This window comes from Scatophagus argus, chromosome 13 (genome assembly GCF_020382885.2).
Source record: "Scatophagus argus isolate fScaArg1 chromosome 13, fScaArg1.pri, whole genome shotgun sequence".
Lineage (NCBI taxonomy): Eukaryota > Metazoa > Chordata > Actinopteri > Scatophagidae > Scatophagus > Scatophagus argus.
Window position 1 is genome coordinate 11004267 of NC_058505.1, and position 22170 is coordinate 11026436.

At 39.8% G+C, this 22170-nt stretch overlaps 2 protein-coding genes across 5 annotated transcripts in view; both read right to left on the reverse strand.

The window, feature by feature from the left end:
* arhgap21b (Rho GTPase activating protein 21b) overlaps positions 1-13308 on the reverse strand; it is a 34139-nt gene extending 20831 nt beyond the window's left edge. The window contains exons 1-5 of one of the 3 annotated variants that reach the window (XM_046409598.1): positions 12744-13308; positions 11563-11763; positions 5214-5393; positions 5032-5053; positions 249-341 (exon numbers count right to left, since the gene is read on the reverse strand). In XM_046409598.1, coding sequence (XP_046265554.1) covers positions 249-341; positions 5032-5053; positions 5214-5393; positions 11563-11634 — 367 coding nt within the window. In that variant the 5' untranslated portion in view covers positions 11635-11763; positions 12744-13308. Of the gene's footprint in view, positions 1-248; positions 342-5031; positions 5054-5213; positions 5394-11562; positions 11764-12429; positions 12690-12743 lie in introns of those variants that run through there. The other 2 variants (XM_046409600.1, XM_046409599.1) reach the window with 2 other exon arrangements.
* An 805-nt stretch (positions 13309-14113) lies between these two features.
* prtfdc1b (phosphoribosyl transferase domain containing 1b) lies at positions 14114-21835 on the reverse strand. 2 transcript variants are annotated; one of them, XM_046409605.1, is made up of 9 exons: positions 21777-21835; positions 21428-21534; positions 20205-20388; positions 19625-19690; positions 17488-17505; positions 15765-15847; positions 15539-15585; positions 15337-15413; positions 14114-15142 (listed from the first exon to the last, which is right to left on the reverse strand). In XM_046409605.1, the coding sequence occupies exons 1-9, from the start codon at positions 21804-21806 to the stop codon at positions 15095-15097; spliced, it is 660 nt and encodes a 219-aa protein (XP_046265561.1). In that variant the 5' UTR covers positions 21807-21835; the 3' UTR covers positions 14114-15094. The 2 variants fall into 2 exon arrangements, with proteins under 2 accessions (XP_046265561.1, XP_046265560.1); XM_046409604.1 differs by lacking the exon at positions 21777-21835 and adding an exon at positions 21641-21758.
* Positions 21836-22170: the final 335 nt, after the last annotated feature.

A 22170-nucleotide genomic window follows, 5' to 3' on the forward strand; every position in this document is an offset into this window, starting at 1 on the left:
GGCAAATGTTTTGCCTTCACAGCAGGAATACTGTCAAATCACTAATGAAAACTGCACTCCTTGCTATTTTCTTTCTTTATCTTCTGCTTGCAAAACATCCATGCATTAACGTGCATAAGTTTTCTGCTCTGTGTGACATCATTTACAGACTTATGCCTGTGATGTTGTAATATCATTATTTCCAAGTACTTACAGCCCGTCAATCTTTAGTAGATTTTGATGAATGAGGGAGACTGACAGAATATTACCTGTGCAAAGGCCAGCTCCGTGAGCGGGGCCACCTTCCTTCACTTGTTTCACAAAAATGGTGTCCATGGGTTCTAGCCGATTCCGTTGTCTCCCTAATGAAAATAAACAGGTCAGTATAGTGTAAAAACACAATGCAAATACAAAACGCATATAAAAATAAAGAAAAAACAAAAACATAACAGCTTCATATTCTAATACAAAAAGGGCAGTACTTTAGGTTCATTTACAGACTCTCACTTGAATCTGAAATGTAAAAAACAACAAACTTCACCAACGAGGCCCAGACTGAGCAGCAAATTTTTGCATGACATTTAAGTGACTGTGTTTCAGAATGAGAGAGAAACTGGGAGGTTCATCACAAAATTTGGAAGCATGTGAATCAACATTTGACAGCAGAAAAGATTAGGATTTGGCCAAGTCCAATGCTTGCCCACATTACATCGGTTCTGAAAAGACCTGATCATTAATTAGTTCAGAGAAAAGAAAAATCTCAATAGGGTGAAATTATGTAGTTTAAGGGAGGTGGATAAAAGCAGCTAAAGAGAGAAAACCTGTTTGCTCATGCTGCCCCTGTCTCCTAGCAGCTGCGTGGCTACAGAAAAGAAAGGGGGAGGGTGAGAGAAAGAGAGACTGAGAGAAGGTAGAGTGACAGTGTGCTCAGCTGCACAACTCCCACTCTTTCCTTATAAACTGAGAAATAGCTCTGGGCACAGCCAAAAAGTGTCTAAAACACTTCCCCAGTAGTTAACATTCTGGTAGTGAGTCAGCACATGACGGCTCACAAACTACAGTGGCTGGGAAGGCTAGTATGTAAAAACGTGAGACAGTTATATTTAAATAAACGGGTTAAAAGTTGTTGCTTTTTTTATACAATCGAAGAGTTTAAACCTTTTTAGTGTCAACTGAAACAGAAATTAATGAGAAACATCACTTTCGACATTTTCTTTTAATATTTTGTGCTTTAGGGTTTCTAGAAAGGGTACTCTAAGGCACTCACTGGTTAATTAATCAAGAATAATGTGCAATAACCTGCAAACATTTGAAAACCCCACAAACATAGACAGACTTGTGCCTCCATTTTTCTTCTTCCATGCAGAAGATTACTCATGCAGAACCACATCCTGGGGACTCACATTATGTAATACTGCAACAGGAGTCCCATATAAAACAAGATAAGCAAGACATGCTCCCTCTGGTGGTATAATGTAGAACTACATGACTGTCTCCACAAAGGAGCAGTTGATTATTGTATGTACTGTGTACCATGGTGTTTTCTTCTTGCAATGTTCTTAATCAGTCTAAACAAAATTTGTTCTACAAGACTACTCTGGGAAATAAAAATATCTTACAAGTTAAAACACCTAACCATTTAAAAAAACATTTCCATAGACCTGCAAACTATCAAGTAGTGAAAAGGTAACAAGATATAGCATTAAAAATCAGGAAACCATTTTAAAAAAACTCTCTGGAACAACCAAAGAAACCTAAGAAATCCCTGCCCAGGCGAACAAGTTCTACGTAAAAACTAAACTCAAATCAGTAAACAACCGTAAAATGAGCCTGTTTTAAAGAGAACAGCAACTGCAACGCCTACAGCAAAAGGCAGAATAAATGATAGATATGATTATGACTGAGGTAAAAGACAGTCTTTGAAAGACTGAACAGTTGGCAAGAAAACATATCATGAGTGCACTCAAACTTGACCCGAGAGTCGTGACAGAAGAGCTTTGTCTTGGGGAGCAGCAGACTCTAATACAATAAGAGAATTGATGGTATTACGGCACTGTGGTGGGGTGAGAGTTTGACACTCATAACTCTGGTGCAATGTGTTTATTCATACATCCATGTTTTGGCACATATTGCCTTCTTCAGATTAAGAATGATCTGTGTCAAAGGGTGATCAGCATGAGGACATCCTTAATCTGTCTGGCAAGCAATGCAGAAAGAAAGAGATCTGCTTCCCTGTTTAGACAATCTATAGGGCATGTACATTTAGGGCATGTGCAACTCCAATTCTGTAAGTTAAATGGTGCATAATTTGGGCGCAAAGGAGGCACAAGGCACAAATTGGATATACTGAGTCTCCTAATCAGAGTGGCAAACAAGTCAAGCCAGGAATTATATTAAAGGTACTTTTGTGCTTTTTTATGGTACAACTTATTTACGTGCTAAATAAAGTTAGCAGAGGGGCCACGTGAAGTTGTGCTGTAGACTAAAGTGCAAAAAAACAAAAAAAACATTTATGAATAGAGGTAAAAGTGTGTTCCTACTTCCTCCTCCTCTTAGATGACTGCCTATTTCTAGCCAGCATTTCTATTTCTTCAGTTTGGCATTGTGAGCAGGCTGGCCCAGTATGGACTCCCGGGTCAAGCTTTTTTTATTTCCCCTGTTCTTCACTTCTGGCTTGCTGCCTACAAGCCCCTGTGTCCAGCATTATGCAACTGCCAGGATTCTTTAATATTCTCTGGCTTACTCAGACCAAAGCACCAAAGCTCCAGACTAAAGGTTCTGTGTCTTCAACTGTGCTTGGTTTTTGGGTGAAAGATAAGTTGTCTCTCTCCTGTAATGCGCAGTTTCAATCTGGATAATGAGCAAGCTCTGTGAGTGTTAGCTCTCTTTACTGAATGTCCCTGATGTTACAGAAATCACAAAGGTGGTCAGATAAACAGTTCAAAACTGGAACTGATACACAATAACAGCATTTCATTCTGTTGTTGCAGACAAGATGCTGTAGAAAATGTAACTCATTCCCTATTAAAAGCAATGTATTAAGACAAAAGGCAATGCATTGATTTTTAACTGCCAACTCGTGCCTTCCTGGATATGTGTGCACATGTACACCATTCACTGCATACATTTATCATACATAGTCCATTCAGCATTTTAATTGGATGACAGCAACAATTATTATTACCGCTGGGCTGTGAACAAATTCAAGCACATGTCAAGCAAGTGTGTGCAGATGACCACATGAGTGGCGTGGTCAGACTACACAACAATCCACATGAGCTGTTGCAGCATACAGTTTATCAGTCTGCATCTACAGGTGGGTGACACAGAGCTATAACATCAATACTGTGCTATGACACCAGAGCTTTTTTGTCATTGGTTATTTTAATAGTGCTTAGTGTTTCTGACTTTAAAAAAGGCTGTTACGTTCACGTAAGGTAAGTATCTGAGGCGGACTGACAGCAGTGTTATGTGTGAAACATCAATTATGAATAGCTCTGCCCGTCAGAGTCACCATATTACATTACTAATGTTTTTCCCTTAATCAATTTTCAAGAAAACATCATCTCAAAATGACAAGTAATCCATTAAAATGGAGTCGTAGTATCATATAAAACATACTGTGATACACTTCTGTAGTATCATAACTCATCTCAATTTCACTACTGTACATAACAAGCTCTGAGAAAAGTTACAACAGATTCATGGGATTTCCCTGCGTATAACGAAAACAAAGACGTGTTTGTAAAAATAATTCACTTCCTCAACATGTGCATGATGAATTACAGTGTTGCTTTCCTCTACAATTTTCCTCTCCCAGGAAAATAAACATCTGATAGAATTACCAACTACCTGAGCGAATTCCTGTGACAGCAGCCTCGTCATGGTCAACAAAAGACAACAGGATAAATGAGATAAACCCAAAAAATGGTTCTCTAGGATATCACATCACAGTGATCACACTAACGCAGTCAAAGAAGATTCCTATCAGGAAAATCTAAATGAAATATGTTCTATTTGGGGAAGTCCCAACAACTACAGTTCATTTCTTTCTAGAAGTTGTTCACACAAGTCAAAGTTTTCCTTCTGGGCAACTAGACTGGGTAGGAAATTCAATTCAGACCTCCTGATGACTTAAAATTCAACAAATGAAACTGTGATGTTCTGGCATAAGACAACACACTGGTCAAAATTATACATCACAGACATATGAATTAGAACATATCAGTGTCACACGTCACTCAGATATAAATTGCTTAGGATCAAATTGATCGGTTCTGTCTGCAGCAAAAGCAGAGGCAGGATAAATACAGTTGTTATGTCTACAATCCATCAGTTTTCAGTGTTATGTATTTGATTTCAAAACTTTAAAAAAGGAAATGAAGAAACCCTTCAAGTATTTTAATGTCTAAAGGATCTGTTACAAAATGTGTGGAACATATGCGGTTACCAGCTTTGTTTGTGCTCTCGTAAAAAAGGGAAAAATGAGTACACAATGAATACACTGCTACAATACGTTTGTTTGAAAAAACATAGGGTTGATGCTGGCCATGCAAGAATGGTGACAGGACCTAAAGGATTTGGTAAATATCTTAAAGTTACATTGCACAAGGAATTTAAGGGGAGCAACTCTTTTCTCTCAGGGGTTTGATGTGAGGTTTGAAGAGCAAAAGCATGAAGAGAGGAAAAATAGAATAGTTTGAGAATAACAGGGGGAAAAGGGTCAAACACACACAACCCAGTAAAACCGAGGCCATCTCTTTTTGACAGCCTTTTTTTTTTATGGCGGGGGAGAAAAGCAGCAAGAACAACAAAGTGAAACAATACGAAGAGGTGGGTCTGTGCAGGACAGAAACAGGTGGTGCTGACCAAACCTTTCATGCCTCCACAAAGGTCAGTGACACACAGGAGCTACATTGTTCTCATCGCATAAGGAAGCAAAAAGAGCCAAAGAGTAGATGGATTAAGAGTCATTAGAAGTGAGACACACTGCTCTGAATCAGCAGTGCTGAAGGGCATGCATGACCAGGAACAGTTGAGTTTTCTGCTTACCTCTGCGTCCATGATCTTCTTCCTGTAATAACACAGAAATACTCAAGTGACTTTGTTGCTCATGGTCATAGCATTTAGGTATCAGGCTTTTTGTTGACTCTGTAATCATATGCGATTAGCAAATAATACAACTCTGGAAAGCTTCTAACAAGTTTAATAATAAATACAATCCTGAAAGTTACCGGAAAGCAGTGCATGGTTGACTCTGGTGGGTATACAATGAAGTGGCGCAGAGTAAAACCAAACCCTTGGGAAGTTCGACGCAAAAGCACGGTTTTGGGTCTCGGCCATGAGAACTCCTCCTCTGTTGGGTACTGGGCTGCAGGAGAGTCAGCCAAGCTTCTCCACTCTGGAGATTCATTCTGTAACAAGGAAGGTGGAGAAAAGAATTGAAATTAAGTAGTCCTACTTTCACTTTCACACTGACAAGGAGATCTGATGTTAGTCTGCTGAGAAATGTAGCAGTGGAATCTTGCAAAAGTTGGAAAAGCCCAGTGCTACAATCCAGAAATGACGTGACTAAGATTTTACGGCAAAGAAAAAAAAACAAAAACAAACACTTATCAACCTTTTTAGTGGTGAAATACTGTACATTAACACAGAGCTGGACAAGGTTTAGAGGAGAACGGGCTTCTGAAAACCATTACAAGCAGTACAATGCTTACAGTCAAGTCATGACATCCTATTTTCACAGCTGGAGAGTAGGGCATGTCAGGCTTTGGGGCTTTGACACCCACCCCTGTGTTTACTGACTATTTATAGCCTCACACCTTTGTGGTATCGTGTGTGCACCAACACACTGCCTCCCCTTTACTCAGATCTGCTCATATCATATTCTCTGTTCCAGTGCGACTTTCAGGAATACCTCTGTTCAAACAGACTTGCATTTCCAAACTGAAAGAGCATTTTTCCTCAACCCGTCTCAAATAAACCCTCCCCCTCCCCTGTAAAGTACAGACTGTCCCCCACAACGTGAGGAATTTGATGAGCTTGCACGCTATCTCTGCCTGGGCAGACATGTTGAGTAAAATGACAGTCACCTGAACGTTAACATAAAAACCATGATAAATTAGGAATTTAAGGTCCTTAATGCAAACTTTTTCTGCAAATTCTGCAAATCTGAGCTCTATGTTTTGATCAAATCTGAGCAGCTCTTCCACTTGATCCAGCTGTTACAGGAAGTAGTGAATGAGCCAAACCAGATTTGAAAAAAGTAAATAAATAAATCATGAGCAATAATTCACCCCAACTTTAAACCATTAACATCCAATCCAGTTGCTTTGAATACATTATGGGATGATTAGCCTCACACTTAATGGTTAATCTGAAATATACTGTATGCCTGAACATCCATACCAAGTTGATGCATGTCATTCTTTTAACTTCTTTTCAGCAGCATGTAAACTCATTTTCAATTACATAATCACAAAGAAGCAGTGAAATAAACTACTAGGATGAAAAGTACATTTTCACTGGCAACCAGAACTGCTGAACATATGCAAAACAAGGAGTTAAAACAAGCATAGCTTGAAAGTAAGTAAAAGCCCAGAGCAGTACTGTGGCTGACTGGAAAACAGAGCTGCAGGTGCAGCTGACACCCATGTAGTTTAATGAAACTAGCAAAACAGGTTTTACTGTGTATCACCAAGCTTTGGCTGCTGTGTGATACCAGCACTTCCAAGTTGTAGTCTGCATCTGCACAGCTCTGGGTGCTTTAACACAACCAGAAAATATTCAAATCCATACCCGGAGAAGCACTTTTCGTGATAGGACAATAGATCAACTGGATAGTTGACATGCCTGCATAGTTCCCTCCCACATGTCTCCAGGTCTAGGCAATCATAGTCTACTGGAACTGATTTAGCAGCCAGTACACAGGGCACTTTCCAACCCTGTGATCTTTAGATGTGGACGACAGAAGGGGGTGTGGGCCTCCAGTCAGACGCATGCCAAGGAGTGTTATCATTGCATAGTTAATGATGTGACATTCCAGTTCAATAAATTCCAGACCTTGTGCTGTTTACTTTCATCTTCTTTCCTAAAAAATCTCCTAAAAAGGCATTATTTAGGATGGACAACAATGCAAGGCTCCAGTGTGAACATGATAGATTAATAATGTTTTCAAATATCTGTGACAAGAGGTCAAAATGGAATCAAACAAAGGAGAGAATTATGAGATTATCTCTCAAAAAGGAGGCTACAAAGAAAAACACATGAAAGGAACACCCACATCAAAATATGCACCTATCCTCTCCTGCCCACAAATGAATGCCTCTCAGCCATTTATGAATCACCAGAATGCTAGACTGATATTTGCACTGGGTGAGGCAGCATTTGTTCTTCTGCTGGATAGCTCTTGGATTCAAGCAGTGACCAGTCCTACGTCTCACAGTGGGAACACGATTTCCAACCACCAGATCTCAAGTAGTGAAAATGTCAAAAAAAATGTTTGAAAAATGTGACAAACCTACTACTGCTTAGTAAATGACAAACTGAGTCAAGTGTCCTCTTATACTGTTACTTCAGTTACACTGGCTGGCTGCTCAGCGTTACAGCAGTACAAAGTGAACATCATTTTGAAACAACATTTTACTCAATGATGGGCACCAGCCAATATTGCTTCCAGCAACCAGTGATCAGTCCAAAAAATCCCGACTGGAACTGGAACGTGACATGGCAAATCCAGAGAATACGTCATCATTTCTGAGCAATTGTAAGGTGAATACATCTGTGGTTCCCCTACCACAGAGGAGAGGCAAATAAATGCCTCCCACCAACAGCAGACATTTTAGGGGAAACACTAGATGTGCACAGCTGTTTACACGCTACAAATGTTGACATCCAGAGGCTCTGAGCACACTGAAAAAGAAACTGGAATTTCCACTTTGTTCATTTTTAACAAATGTAATGAAACCAAAATGCATGGCCTGTATGTTTATAAAATCTCTGCTGAAATCACTTAATGACAGATTACAACATGACCACATGACATCAGCTCTAAAAACATCAGACAACTACACAGCCTTAAAATGTGAAGAAACCTAGTTCTCTGTGGCCTGCTACATTCTACACCACATCCCATCCAAACCAAGCACTTAACTGTGAAAAGCCAAAGATAATGATACAGAGAGCCACTGGTGAACCCCGGGTGTCGCAGCCTTGTAGTGCAAGACAAGGTTGGAGGCATCTTTACTCAGCCATAGATGTAAACATGGGGTGTGTTTTGTGCATGCCACAAACATAGTTGTAACATACAGATGGGACATAAAATAGTCCCGTGGCTGCTGTTCATGCACAATGTCTTTCTGAAATGCTTTTTCATTGAAATTCAGTTCTGTCAAATATGCTGCCATCTAATACAGGAGCCCTGAGTTCTGCATTTGTATTTCTCATGGCATCGTAGTGGACAAAGAAACTGCTGGTCCATGAATTTAAACAAACACGCATAAAAATAAGTATTTTCACACTTCCTGCAAAACCTAAGAAAAGAAGCCACCAAATTATACTTTGACGTCAGCTGTGCATCACCCTTGCATCCAACGTCCTCCAAATCTAAATGAAGAATAAAAATAAATTTAAGAACAGGCAGGCAACCATACCTTCTGAGAGAGAATTAGCGCTGACAGTGACAAGACAACTGTCGATCACGGGACTGCTTTGACACCCCACTCTCATCTGAGTTACTGTTGTCTTTGGTTTGTGAGGACAGCAATTTCAGAATTGCACAGCTATTTACATATTGGACTGGGAGGAATGGATTTAAGATGACACAGATGTTTTTACTACACAGATACTGTGCAATGAGGAAAAAGTGAATCATGCGGCCCATCTCTTATGCTTTCCCCTGAGAAACCACAGACACTACCATAAGGCCACAGGAAGTAACAGACTTCTTCTATTCAATTGACGGTCAATTTTCCCTTCCGATTGCCATCAGTTAGCCATGCGATGCCTGTGCAGGGGGTTCTGTAAAAGGCAGCCTGGCTAAATGAGATAAACACTGAGCTTTAATGAGGCCATGATTGTGGGGACAGGGGGTCTGTTTGTCAATGGCCCCTTACAGTGCTAAATATGGATCATGCTTCATCATCCAAAACAGCAGTTTGTTTCACTCCACCCTCACTTCTGTCGTTCTGCTGAAGCATATAACGAGCTGAAGTGCAGGTATAATTATTCAGGACAGAGACTAAAAGCCTACTCAGCATACAGGAAAGTAGTATATAGTTTGATATAATAAACATCCCAAGCTAATACAGAAAATCCTGCCATAGACATATCACACAACAGCAGAAACAGCAAATACCTGGACTGAAAACTCAAAATGACCATGAGGATAGCAAAAGGAGACATTAAGCTATTAAAAAAGCTGATCTAGAATCAGAGTTTCAATCCAAGACTGCACAGATACTAACATTACAAATTTGTTAGGAGTCTTCTGTGACTCTGTATCAGCATTGCATGCAGGCTCTTTATTTTAAATAGATAGAAAAAAATAATCTATATCTTGTATGCTAAAATATTTATTTTTTACTTTTTTCCATTAATACAAAAGAAATATCAGTTGTGGTGTGTTTTTTAATGTTATTGTTGCATCACAGTTTGCAATTCCAGTCTTGTCACAACCTTAACGGACAGCTCATCGTATTTTCAAAGTCAAAGGTGTTTTTCAGAAAAAGTAGACAATTATAATTTTAAGTAACACTAAATATTATTGCCTGTGATCGCATAGTAAACTAAGACGATATGCTTTCAACAGTGAATAACTTAGCAGCAGGCCATCACAGGATTTTCACCAAGTTTATTGAGATGGATTTACAGCCCTTCACTACAGTGGAGTCCAATTGGTTTTGGTATGCTTAGGTATTTATGCTAGCTTAAGTTAAGAACTTGTGTTTTAAGTGTGAGCTGAGCTGACAAAAAAGACAGAGATATGGTTGTTAATATTTTCAACTGTAGCAAGGTGACCATAACTCTTAATCCAGCAAATGTTCAGCCATTTTACTTCTCAGGTCACACTGTTACTTTTGTATTAAAAGATGGGAAGTAGTATCACTAGGAGTATCAATAGTATAAGTATCTTCTCAATAAGCATATCAATAAAATCCAAACAAAAATACACAACCATAACTTCAACAGTTTTGTGTCTCTGTGTTACAAATGAGACAATAACTCATCCTCTTCCTGCAACAGCAACAAACCATGCTTTCTCTGAATAAAAGCAACCACCCCCTCTTTAAAAAAAAAAAGAAAAAAAAAACTTCTTAAGCATTAAATCCAGTGTCATCATTTCCAGAAAATCCCAGGACCAGACACTCCAGGAGGTTTCCGGCTCAAAATTAGCACATGAATTGGGTTTTGTGGTAGCCTGATTAGAAGGACTGCTAAAAGAAAGGCTTCCACTGACTGCACTGTGCCAAGGTTTTTCCTTACAACACACTATCATCAAAAAAACAGATCTAAAACATGTATCTTATGGGTCAAGCAATGAGGGAATATAAGGTCTAACATGTTCGAATTTTAGTTTAAAATATTCAAAAATCAAAAAATGCCTAACAAATATATGGAGTATTACACAATAATGTCTATGTACTGGGTTGCAGTATCTAGTGAATGTAGCATGCTAAGCAGCTAGCCCAAGCCTGCTCCTACTCATAATACAACCCTGTCGCTCAAGATAGCCCAATTAAAACAAACCTAATAAGACTGAGTCTGTTACTCACTATTGATTTCATATCTTGTTGAGCATCTTGTTGTTTGCCCTCCTGTGTTCTGTTCAGTGATCTAGTCAAACCTTGCTAATTCGGTACATCTAGTCTGTTAGAAGTAACTATTTACATCCCTCATTAACAGACTACTCACATAAAAGCAGGGAGGCTTAAGTGGAGCCGAATATTGGATTAAAAGCATTGGAGAGAATGAAAGAAATCTATGGAGTCTAAAAATAGGCTGGCATCCATTTCAAAGGGTATGGGGTTGCTACCTAGTTCACCATGAAGGTCTTCATTCAGACAACAAGCTTTCAGAGGAGCAGATGGTGTCCTGTCTGGTATTACCAGGGTCACGACTTAAAAAAAACTGAGGGTCTTGAATAAATTGCTTCAATGCCATTGTCTCCTCCCACTTCCTCCAGTGATGAGTTTGATTAAAATTTCAAATCTAATTAAAAGCCATTCTGCAAGTGAAACTGACTTTGAGCTCTTCATCAACACTGATCAACCCAAGAAACATAAGAAGCATGGACAAACTTCTGACATAAACATGATGGCCTTGATGGCCAAAATAATTAAGCACTGGCAAGAGAAAAAGCAAAACAATCCAGCAGTTGTTACAAGCAAAAACAGCTGGGTTTAAGTGTCAAACACATTACATCCCCCCCACCCGCCAATAGCAAAAACAGAGGCAAGACACAGAAACCAGAATCAGCTGTGCCCACAAATCACTTTCTTGATCCCCATTTGAATAATACCATTCAGCATTTTACAAATAGCGCAATAGTAAGTCTGAGGTTTGGGTTGTTGTCGTTGTGCTTACCTCACAGAAAGAAGATCTTGCTTGTTGTCTCTCATCATCTTCACAAGAATGAACCCAACGTGATGCCATCATTCAGCTCGACTTAAAATCCTGTTATCCGTGAACGCCCACATCGAAAAGGTAGCTCCAGCAGGATGCAATAAAAAGATGTTCTACTCTTTCCAATTTACACCTCCATTCTTGCTTGATTTCTTAGTCCATCTGTTATAGGGAGAAGGTGGAGACGTATTGTTGCATTTTGTTTGCTGAATTACACGAACTGCACAGGAATGACATCTTTCACTATTAAAAGAGTCTGCAAAACAACGCGAATCAATACTTCAGTTTAACGCGCGTAATAGTATACCATTCGTGCTTAATTCTGTACGATAAACATTACGAAACAGGTCACAACATAAGGTTATTTTCGACCTTATGTTTGTGTTTATGTTATGTATTAATCTTTGCACTGGGATGCTGGCACACAACCTGACTTGGAGTAATAATGTGCAACACTGCACGACGAAATGTGAGCACAAATTAGTTAACGAAGCTGCTGTTTCAAAAGTAGTCCAAGCAATATGTACTCCATATTAACTATCTCCTTAAGTTTTAAGAATATGCTGAAAACAGTGACGTGACAAAGAAACAACATCACCACATTGTTGACGCGACAACAATTTAGGCTTGTTGTTATCAGCCCGAAGCTCAACAACGTGGATAGTCAACAATGCCTAATGAATGGCCAGCAACAAGTGGACTACTGACGGTGGCAGGGCTCACATTTGACATTAAATTACAACAAACCTATAAAACCCGGCATTACTAAGCAGGGGTCACATAAGTTCATAATACTGCTTGTATTTCGATAAGAAAATCACCGCTTACGTGATTCAAACATGCTGAAGTTGGATTTATCTTTTTTGAAATCGATAGTCAACGCGATCAGAGCGTGTCGACCTGTTGTCCTCAAGCGACCAACAAGCGTGTCTTTTCCTTTTTTCCTTTAAATAAAATGCACCACAAACAACCCAAAATGTCAATAAGAGACTCCGTAGAAACTTTCCACGTCACATACTTTGTGAATGGAACCTGTAAAGCTAATTAAAGTGGGCAAAAGAACAACCAAATCAACTGCGGCAACAGGCTGCTAGCATTGAGGTTAGCATCCATGCTAACAACTGGAGTTAAAACAAAGTTACCTGAGTAGTTAAGAGTCATTACAGGCGGGCAACAGCAGCGGCGGTTGTCCACAAACGCGAGTAGAGAAAGTAAAATCATAGCGTGTGAGCTCCAAGATGGTCAGCCCTTTTCATAATTGAATAAAGTTTGATTACAAACGGCTTCCCGGTGATTATTCCAAACGTAGGCGCATGGTGTAGTTTTGTGGCTGGAATTTTTGCTCCCAGCGTTCCAACTCTCGGGGAGTCCACCTTCGGTCAACAGGACAATCTAAGCCAATCCCAGGCGGCGTTGTATTTGAGCGGACCAATCAGACAAGAGTTTACAAAACGCAGCCGCTACACCGTTAAAGAAGGTGGCGTCTCTAACCGTTTCAACGCAGTTCAGCTACTGCGGATACAGACGCTCTCTCGCCAGGACAAAGTAAAAGACAGACGCTGTGCGAGAAGTCACATCTCGGGCTTTTCACAATCCTAACCGCTTTAGTTTAATTCAAGCAAGACTGAACGAGGAGTCACATGTCCTGGTTCAAAGTGAGGTTGAACAGGGCAGTGGATGTGGAATGTGAGTTCACTCATACCGCACGACATACAATCTTTGCTCTCATCGTGCTGCCATTGTATACTCCCCAAAGCAGATTATCAAATTAAATAATTAACGCTGACAGTCATTCAACACACACAATCTTAATCAGAAAGGCTAAAACAAATGCTGAGATTCTCAGAGACCTGACAAATGTCCCTTTTATTCCTCTCCAACATAAGGGACCACCTGTTCTTAGGATTGGCAGCTTTTGTTGCAGAGGTCAGTTTAGGGAGGAGACTTTCACAAAGCTGTCCTGTCCAGCCAGTTTTCCTTTCAGTGGCTCTACTGTGGATAAAAGCCTAGGAAAATAATCTGTAAGTGATACAGACTGAACATTTCTGTGAACAATTCCTCCCAAAAGCGTTGGAAATTACCAAGAACACTTAACCAACTGCCGTGTTTGAAATACTTAATACTTTGCTTGGGTGTTTCCATTTGAGCTACTTTTGAGATACTTCAACTACACTTCAGAAGAACATACACATTTTCACACATTTCCAACATTCTTATTTTTGATAATTTAAGTATTGACTAAAACCTAGGATGGTAATGATGTATTTCCACTGGAGCGCTTCATCAAGTCATTATTTCTGGGATCTTAATACTGTTAAAAGGTCAGAGAGTCAATCCACTGTAATCCCCAGCAGGCCTTAGTACCAAGGGGGAGGACAAAAAAAAAAAAAAAAAGTTTTTGTCTTTATGGAACTTTGTGTTCCCAGCTTAAAGACTAGGAGTCATATGTCAGGTGTACACTGGGAGCACAACTCAACACAACAGACTCGCTTTTGTTCCTTTTACAGGCTCATTTGCAGTTTCACCTACTTTTTTCTTTATTTTAACCAGAGAATGGCAACCTGAAAAACCTAAAACCAGAAAGATACAATCATACACCAGTTAACAAAAAGTATTGGAGTTCTTGAAGATGGATGCACCACATACAACAACAGGATTGAATAAAATTAACCTATTAAAACGTATAATTCAATATGATGTTTCAAAGACTCAGAGCCCTCATTTGTCTATCATTAGCCTATGTATGCAGTAAATACGCAAGGTTGTTGTATTTTATGAGCTCAACCAAGACATCACTTTAACAAATTTTTACGAGCACTGCACATGTGAGAAAACACAACACAGAAATGTTTACTTATATGTTACATTATTAAAAGAAACACATAAATGACAAAAGTACCCCATTATGACTGAAATCCATGGAAAAAAAAGGAGGTAGTTAGTACACTTAGTGTTTACAGAACTTTGTTTGCCCTTGAGCCTTAAAGGTGACAGCAGAACTACCTCATGAAAAATGCAATTAACAGGTGAAGAACATGTAAACCTCTACTACTAATTTACTAATGAAAAAACAACTCCCTTTTCTTTGTTATCACACACTGACTTAAAAAAACAAAACAAAACAAAACACAGCCATACAGGTCAAGTTCTTTACATCACATACGAGATGAAGTAAAACTGAGATGTTGTTTGTGTTAAGAGTCAAACCAACAAAGGCAAACAGTAGCACTAAACATTTTCCACGTGAATCAATTCTATAAACATGAAGAATGTAACTTTAAAAAAATGCCAGAGCAGCTTTGCTAAGATTTCAAGTTAGACGTTGATGTCCATTGTTAAAACGGATAAAGTTTCATAGAAGGAATGTTATAACAAAACAGGGATGCTTGAGATCACATGTCGTGATAGCAGCTGCGCATGAATGCCATCTCAGGGAAATGCTCAGGCCTGCTGTTAGATGACATGTGTGCAACAGTCGCTTGTTTTAAATGCTTTAAATCTTGTATTTCATCTTTCCACTTTCGCTGATCACGCAGATATGCTAAAAAAAAAAAAGAGAGAAGAAAAACAAGGGTCAAAAGGCACAACGTGACATTGAATACAAAACTGAACTTATCTGACGCATGGTGATTGTCAGTGTTACTTGCCACCTATTATGAGCTCATGAATCATCATCATCATCATGAGTCCCTTCAAAGTTATTATTGTTTACAATAAAAAAAAGGCAGAACTTACATTTAGATCCCGAAAATACTCATTGTAGTCTAAGGCATATCCGACCACAAACCGATTTGGTATCTCAAAGCCGACATCTGAAATCCAAGATAAAGAGAAACATCATTTCCATAGTCCACTGACTAACTAGCTGCAATAATTGTTAAAGCTGTGAATGAACCAATGACTCATGAACAGATAAAAGGGTGGGTCAGATACACACAGTCAGGAAGACATGCTGAATTATGTGGCACTCTCTTCACCAGCAGTCTGAGGGAAATAAAAGCAGACCTTATCATAGGACACATTCATTTAAAAACACTCACTTATTCTTTCTTTGTCTCTCTCTTTGCCTCTCTAGTCTAGACTAGAACGTGGAAATTGAGTGATTCACAAAACAGGACAACTGGGCTGGTTTAGTTTTTGAGGTCTTCACAGACATAACTTACCCTGCTACTTTGATCATTTTGGGCCTGAAGGCTTCAACGTGCTTCAGGAGGGTCTTCATTGTCTTGCCAGTGCCTACAATGGCCTGTGAAGTTAAACACAGAGAACAGTGGGGCGAGAAAGCAAGACATTTCCGTCTGTTCAAGTGAAAAGGGAGAAGTTAGTCATAGTGTACTTGTATTATGTAACTGTTTATGAATCTTCTCTAAAAATTGCTTGACTGAAAAGGGGAATTTAAAAACCCAACATGTGATATTTTATACAATAATGTCTCTGACCTCTTGCATTAGGAAGAGGTAAAAGTATTGGTGGAGCGAAACCACAGTTACGTGCGCTTCATCATCTTTGTCACTTAGATGTAGGTCAACACACCCTTCAAACAGAATGGACTGTCCTCACATACTCAAGCTAAATATTTTTCACGTGTGACGGAAATGAAAAGCGAGTGAAAGCAGGTGGGAAGTGCGTCGGAGGGTCCTGCTACTCACGTAATGCCGTTTCTGAACTTAGGAAGAAGAAACTGCTAATCGAATAATAGAACAAAAAAGAACAAATTTAACTTTTTCTTTTGCCATTCATTTTGTTTTCAAATGTTGTTCCAGAGCATTTCTTTTCTACATTCTACAGCACTTTAAGGTCCCTGTGGAGGAAGTTATTCCACAAATAAACTTTCCATGATACGGTCACCAAGCAAGAGTCAAGCTGGTCATCCTGAAAGTTGAAAGTAACAATTTCAGTATAAATACACTCTACTTTATGTCCCTATGAACGTGAGGACTGTCAATTAACTTTCTATAAGAAAGCTTTTCCACACTGTCCCATGGAGACAAAGAGCCTTAAACAAATAAAAAGGCATATGATCCTGATGTTATGTTGACTTCTTGCTATCCAACTGTAGATAACTTTAATACTTTTCATTAAAAAATAAAAAAAAAATGCTGACTTTGGTAGAAGCATATAAAATAGCAACTGAATTACAGTATCTAATGTATTTAAACCTGCCTGGGCACTTGGACACAGTGCAACAAGCTGTAAACACAACACTGACATGTCATCGTTCAAAGGTGTTTTGGCTAATATAATAGCAAATAGTTTAGCAACTCAGGCATTTATTCAGAGTCGTGTCTCCGTCATCTGTTGAATTCAAGTCCAGTAGTTCTGATTTTGTCTCACCACAGTAAATTTGGTGCTGCAAAACCAAAACAAAAAGTTGAAAAATGCAAAAAATGCTCCTTTGAGCTGAGGGGAACTGAAGATCCCTGAGGACAACCACTGACTCACTACAGTAAATAAGCTTCCGTTATTTACCGCAATTGCAGCCATAGTCAATGGCTTTACGGCCATATTCCCAGATGTTTAAGCGCTGAGTAATGATTGTTGTTTCTAAATGTTTAATCATGTGATGTCTACATACAGTGAGTAAACATCGCTGAATGACCATATTTCTTTTTCTTTCCTGTAAATCTCATTTCTTCCCTAGTGGACCTCTGACCAACACAGTAATCAGTTATTGTGCTAACAAGAAGTTCATGTAGGAAAAAACAGCTCATATTTTCCAAATATAGGTCAGTCATTTAAAAAGTTTCCTTAGGTTGGACTCCAGTAGAAGAGAAAAAAAACACTTTAAATGGCTCCTCTTGACCTCGATAGCCAACCACAGCAGAAATACAATAGGCCCATTTGGTGAAGAGGAAAAACAGAGGAGCGAAAACACGGTTGACTCACCTCCACAATCAGTACGTTCTTATGGGAGCATGTTGGGGAGAGAAGAGAGGGAGGGAAGCAAACAGTTATTCTTAGTCAGGAAGAAACTACTGCAACTTCTGATCAACCACACACACATTGCAAGACGACAGCAGCAGAGACAGATGAAAAGAAAATGCAGCCGATGAAGTAATAAAATAGAGGTGACAAAGGACTTTTGAATACAGGTTAACCAGTACTGCAAGTACTTTGTTGTACGGCAGCAGAGAACGAAATGAAAAATAAATCTGAAATCAGCTATGAGCTTCTGAGTGAAAGCAGCCTTGTTCAGATTGGTAATCTATGCCCCTGCAGTCCTGATTTGACTGTCACACTGAAATAGCTAAGATTCTCCAAATGTTTGTCTAATCAACTGGAGACAACTGAACACTATTTAGAGTCACAATGTAAACTTCAGTTTAACTTAGCTAGGCCGAGATAAAAAACAACAACGTAACTGTATGCAGTTTACTCTACTTTTCAAACAAAGGACTCAGCCGAGCATGAAGTTATGCTTTGTTTAGGCCTCGTTATTCATACAGAGTTATTCAGAGTGCAGTAAACCCTGGAGAGATAATAAAAGGAATGAACTGTATATTAAGTCCATGCAGAAAGGAGAAGCTCCTGTTTGTCACACACACTGCAGGGAGGCGAAGGTGTAACATGAACCCAGTAATATGCTCCTTGTCACACGATTAGTTCACTTCTTCCAGCAAAACATGGCAGCATTCTGTTACAAATAGGCGACTAAATTTAGTTGTACATCACAGGGAGCTCGGGGATTTCACAAGCACACTTAAAATACTGTGAGCAAAGTAGCCAGCCATGACTCAAGCTTACTACCTCATATCCTATTCATGTATCAGGCATTTATGCCACGCCTGGATACAGTGTGCATATGTGTGTGAGTGCACTCAGCCAAAGGGTGTGTGTGTGTGACTGTGAGCGTTCAGATCAGCTGATTTATATTACCCAGAAAAAGTCTCGCTGACTTGTGACCCCTGTAGTAGTGCTTTTACAGTTTCTTAATGATGTTATGTTGAGAAAACACGTGGACAAAACAAAACAGTCTCTGGAATAAGCTTCTTAAATGTAAGCATTTTCTGCTTTTCTGTGTTTTGTGTGACACTAAAATGAGCGACTTTTGGATTTTCTGCTGGACAAAATTAGCAATCTGAAGGCGTCTCATTGGGTCTCCAGGATATTTTAAAATGGGACTTTTCAGGTATTTCTGACATTCTACATTAAAAATTCATCTATGAAATAAGACAATTTGATAATCATTAATCGCAAATGCCTTTCCACAATGCTTTTACATTTTGTTTATTAATTTTTATTATTCTCATTTTAACCAAATATAATACCAGTGTCTATACCAGTGGTTCTTAACTCCTGTTGCTTGCATCTCCTTAATTTCTTGTTGCAGGTTGCCTTTCAAAGAGTTTATCAGAGAATTATTTTCTGTTCATCTCAGGAACCTAACCTCAACCTAACGTTTAAGCAAGTCTTCACCCTAATATCTAAAGTGATTTACATCGTGGAGACTTGCATTTTGTCCCCATAAATAAGGCAGGTCCTCACAGTGTGACTGTGTAAACAGATTTTTTGTCCACACAACTGCAGGAATACACATTCACACACACACACACACACCTATACATACTCCCGTCCATTGGCTGTACTGATTCAAATTACATGATAACAAGACGAGCAGGTGAAACATGAGTAACAACGAAACGACTGTCATCCTCCTGATCTGCGATAGCAAGTATATCCTCCCATTTACACAGGTTTTCCTCACTGAGATAAAATGAAAAAGGCCTTTACACAATTACATTACAATAGTTAGTATCTGATCATCGCTGGGTTTGTCAGAAGCTGCCATCTTTGATCTCCTTTGCGGAAGCACTGAACCATTTCCTCAGGATGGAGAGGGAGATGGCAGATTAGAGCAAAGGCTGCCCTCTTGAGGCTGCCATCTATCAATACTCACCATCTCGGACACCTGACAGCGTTGTTTTTATTGTTATAAAGCTTTTAATAATGTTCCACTGCACTCAGATGCGGCTCTTTATGAAAAGTCAGGTTATTTCAATGGTGTAGATAAGAAGAATATTACCTTTCCATCTAAAAAAGACAAATCTTCTGCTCCGAGTATGTGAAGATCCTCCGTCGACTGGTCATTCTGCAAATGTGAAAAGAAACAAAGGGGGTTTTGTTTCCCTGATGTTTGGATGTCTTAGATGCTGTTCTGATGAAAAAAGTGAAAATATGTCACCCTGAAAAATGTGGATTCAAATTTTTAAATCATAATTTGAAAAAGGCTGTGGACTCATCCAAACATAATCCCTCTCAATCATCACTTACGATCCACCACAAGTGTGCCGCAGTAATTGTATCTACCAGACCTGTTCGGGATGTTTACAGGCGATAGATAATCGATGGTGTCATTCCCAGGTCATAATGAGACCACATGGCCATATGAAACAGCGCATTTGAGGCAAGCTTACACAAAGATACCACTGTCATGACGTTGTATAAAACACATCCCACACATCTTCTGGCTAGGTCATGGGACTCAGAACCATCACGACTGACAATCTCGAGCATGAAGAGCACCTCTCCGTTCTCTCACACACCACTCAAGTCAAACCATCGACGTCTGAGTGCGGCCTGTGCGGCGGAGGGCAGAGGCTCACCAAGTAGCTCTTGAGACGGATAAAGTGGACCCTCATGGGGATCGTGCGGTTGGAGTTGCGGCTAAGAGCCTTGATCCTGTCCACCAGGTCAGCACAGAACTGGTAGCCTCCTTTCAGCACGCACAGCACCACAATGTCATGGTCCCCCAAGTCATCCATGATGTTTCGAGCCAGACGTTCGGTCCTGTAAACAGCGCGACAAGTGAGCTTCCTTTTCAGACGTCTGAAGAAAAGTCGTGTGTGTACCCTTAAGGTCACGGTTGTGGGTGATTCATATTTGCAGGCTAACGTACAATCCAGGAGTTTACATCTGCCATGTTTTCTGTGTGTAAGCCTGCATGTTATCTCAAAAACACATTTCAGTGTGATTTGATATAAGGTCAGGCCGCAAGCCAAAGAACATGTTAAGTTTTTGGAGTCACTTTTAAAGAGCAACATGAATGTTTCATGCTATTTTATTCTGTGTACACCTACAACCATTAGCTGACAGACATGAATGAATTTACAACTATTTTGATAATTAAATAATAATAAACGTTATTTCTTTGCTGCCTTCCAGCCTCCTGCTTACTGAGAGTTGCTTTTCTTCGTCATACTTGACAGTAAATTGAATAAGTTTACATCTTGGACTGTTGGTCAAGACAAACAACATCTGAAGTTGTCGTCGTTAGGATTTGGAAAATTACAAACAGGATTCTTTCACTTTTTCTGATGGTTTATAAACTAAGCAATTAATCAACTGGTCCAGAAAGTAAATCATCATTAGGCCTACTTGTGGGCCTGAATTCTCTAATCTCTAATTATCAACTAGTGTTTTTACATTTGAAGAGTTTCCATGTAATATATAAATTAATACCAGGAGAACACCAGTGGTTCATACATTTGGACACCAATTTGATTATCTTCTATGTGATTTCTTTGACCATGTGCCAATTGATCCCCTATCATTACTGATGCAGATAAAGATGCACATGAAAATCGATCAATTAACTAATTTAATCAAACTCACATTGATTATCGGGGAATGTGCGGTATAGCAATACAGTGATTACGGTGATTGTTTTACACCAGAAGACATGTCAAACTCCAACATTAAGTCAACAACATATCCCTTAAAGTCCCTCAGATCTGTCAAAAGCAACGCGTGGCTTTCAAATCAAAGCAGAAACATGTGGAAACCTAAACATTACAAAGATCTGAGTTAGTTTGATGTGTTGTTGTACCTGTCCATAATCACGCCATGCGGAATGATGACACAGTCCAAATCTCCGGAGTAGTGAGCCGGATAGCTGAAGAGGTCTAAACTGTAGCCTGGCCAGTCATCCTTTATCTGGGAGGGAAAACAACAGAAGCAAACACATCATGCTGCAGTTGATCACCGAGTTGCACCAAATCAGCCTAAGAGACACATGTGGCACTCAAGGAATTAAATCTACGACGTGCGTGAAGCTGCGTGGACGTGCAGCAGCCGAGTCTGTGTGCACCCATGAGGGAGTAAACTTTTCCTCCCCACAGCGCTCCCCATGCAAACACTTGTCCCGCATTCCCTGTCGGGTTGTTTCATTAGCCTACCACAATCCCACCGCTTCCTGCGTCTGCCATGTTGTCTTCCGTCGGCACACACACACACACAAACGGGCTCTTGCCTGCCGTTAACGCAAGTTTTCAGAGGAGTTTGGCACGCGGGGGAGAGAGGAGGAGCATCGGAGGGAAGAAATATTTTGCCCCCCACTTGGGGCTGTGCTATACAGCTCAGCCGCCACTAGGGGCACCACAGCACTTAGAGTCTGTTGTCACTCAGGGGCCAGCCTGAACCACGGGGGGGGTGGCACACCAGGACACATAACAGCCTGTGAGGAAGCTCTCGCGTCTTTTTGGGAAAAGTAGAAATACAACACAGTGGAAATATTCTGTTACAAGTATCCTAAAAGTCCTGCATTCACGTTTCTTTTTATACTTGAGCAAC

What these genes read in the sequence shown, in the direction of transcription:
- prtfdc1b (XM_046409604.1), bottom strand. Translation starts at nt 21,748, where the DNA reads ATGCGGGACAAGTGTTTGCATGGGGAGCGCTGTGGGGAGGAAAAGTTT. An exon ending in CACGCAGCTTCACGCACGTC is followed by an intron (nt 21,535 to 21,640) that starts GTAGATTTAATT and finishes TTTCCCTCCCAG; the next exon opens with ATAAAGGATGACTGGCCAGG. An exon ending in AGTATTTTCGGGATCTAAAT is followed by an intron (nt 15,143 to 15,336) that starts GTAAGTTCTGCC and finishes TTTTTTTTTTAG; the next exon opens with CATATCTGCGTGATCAGCGA.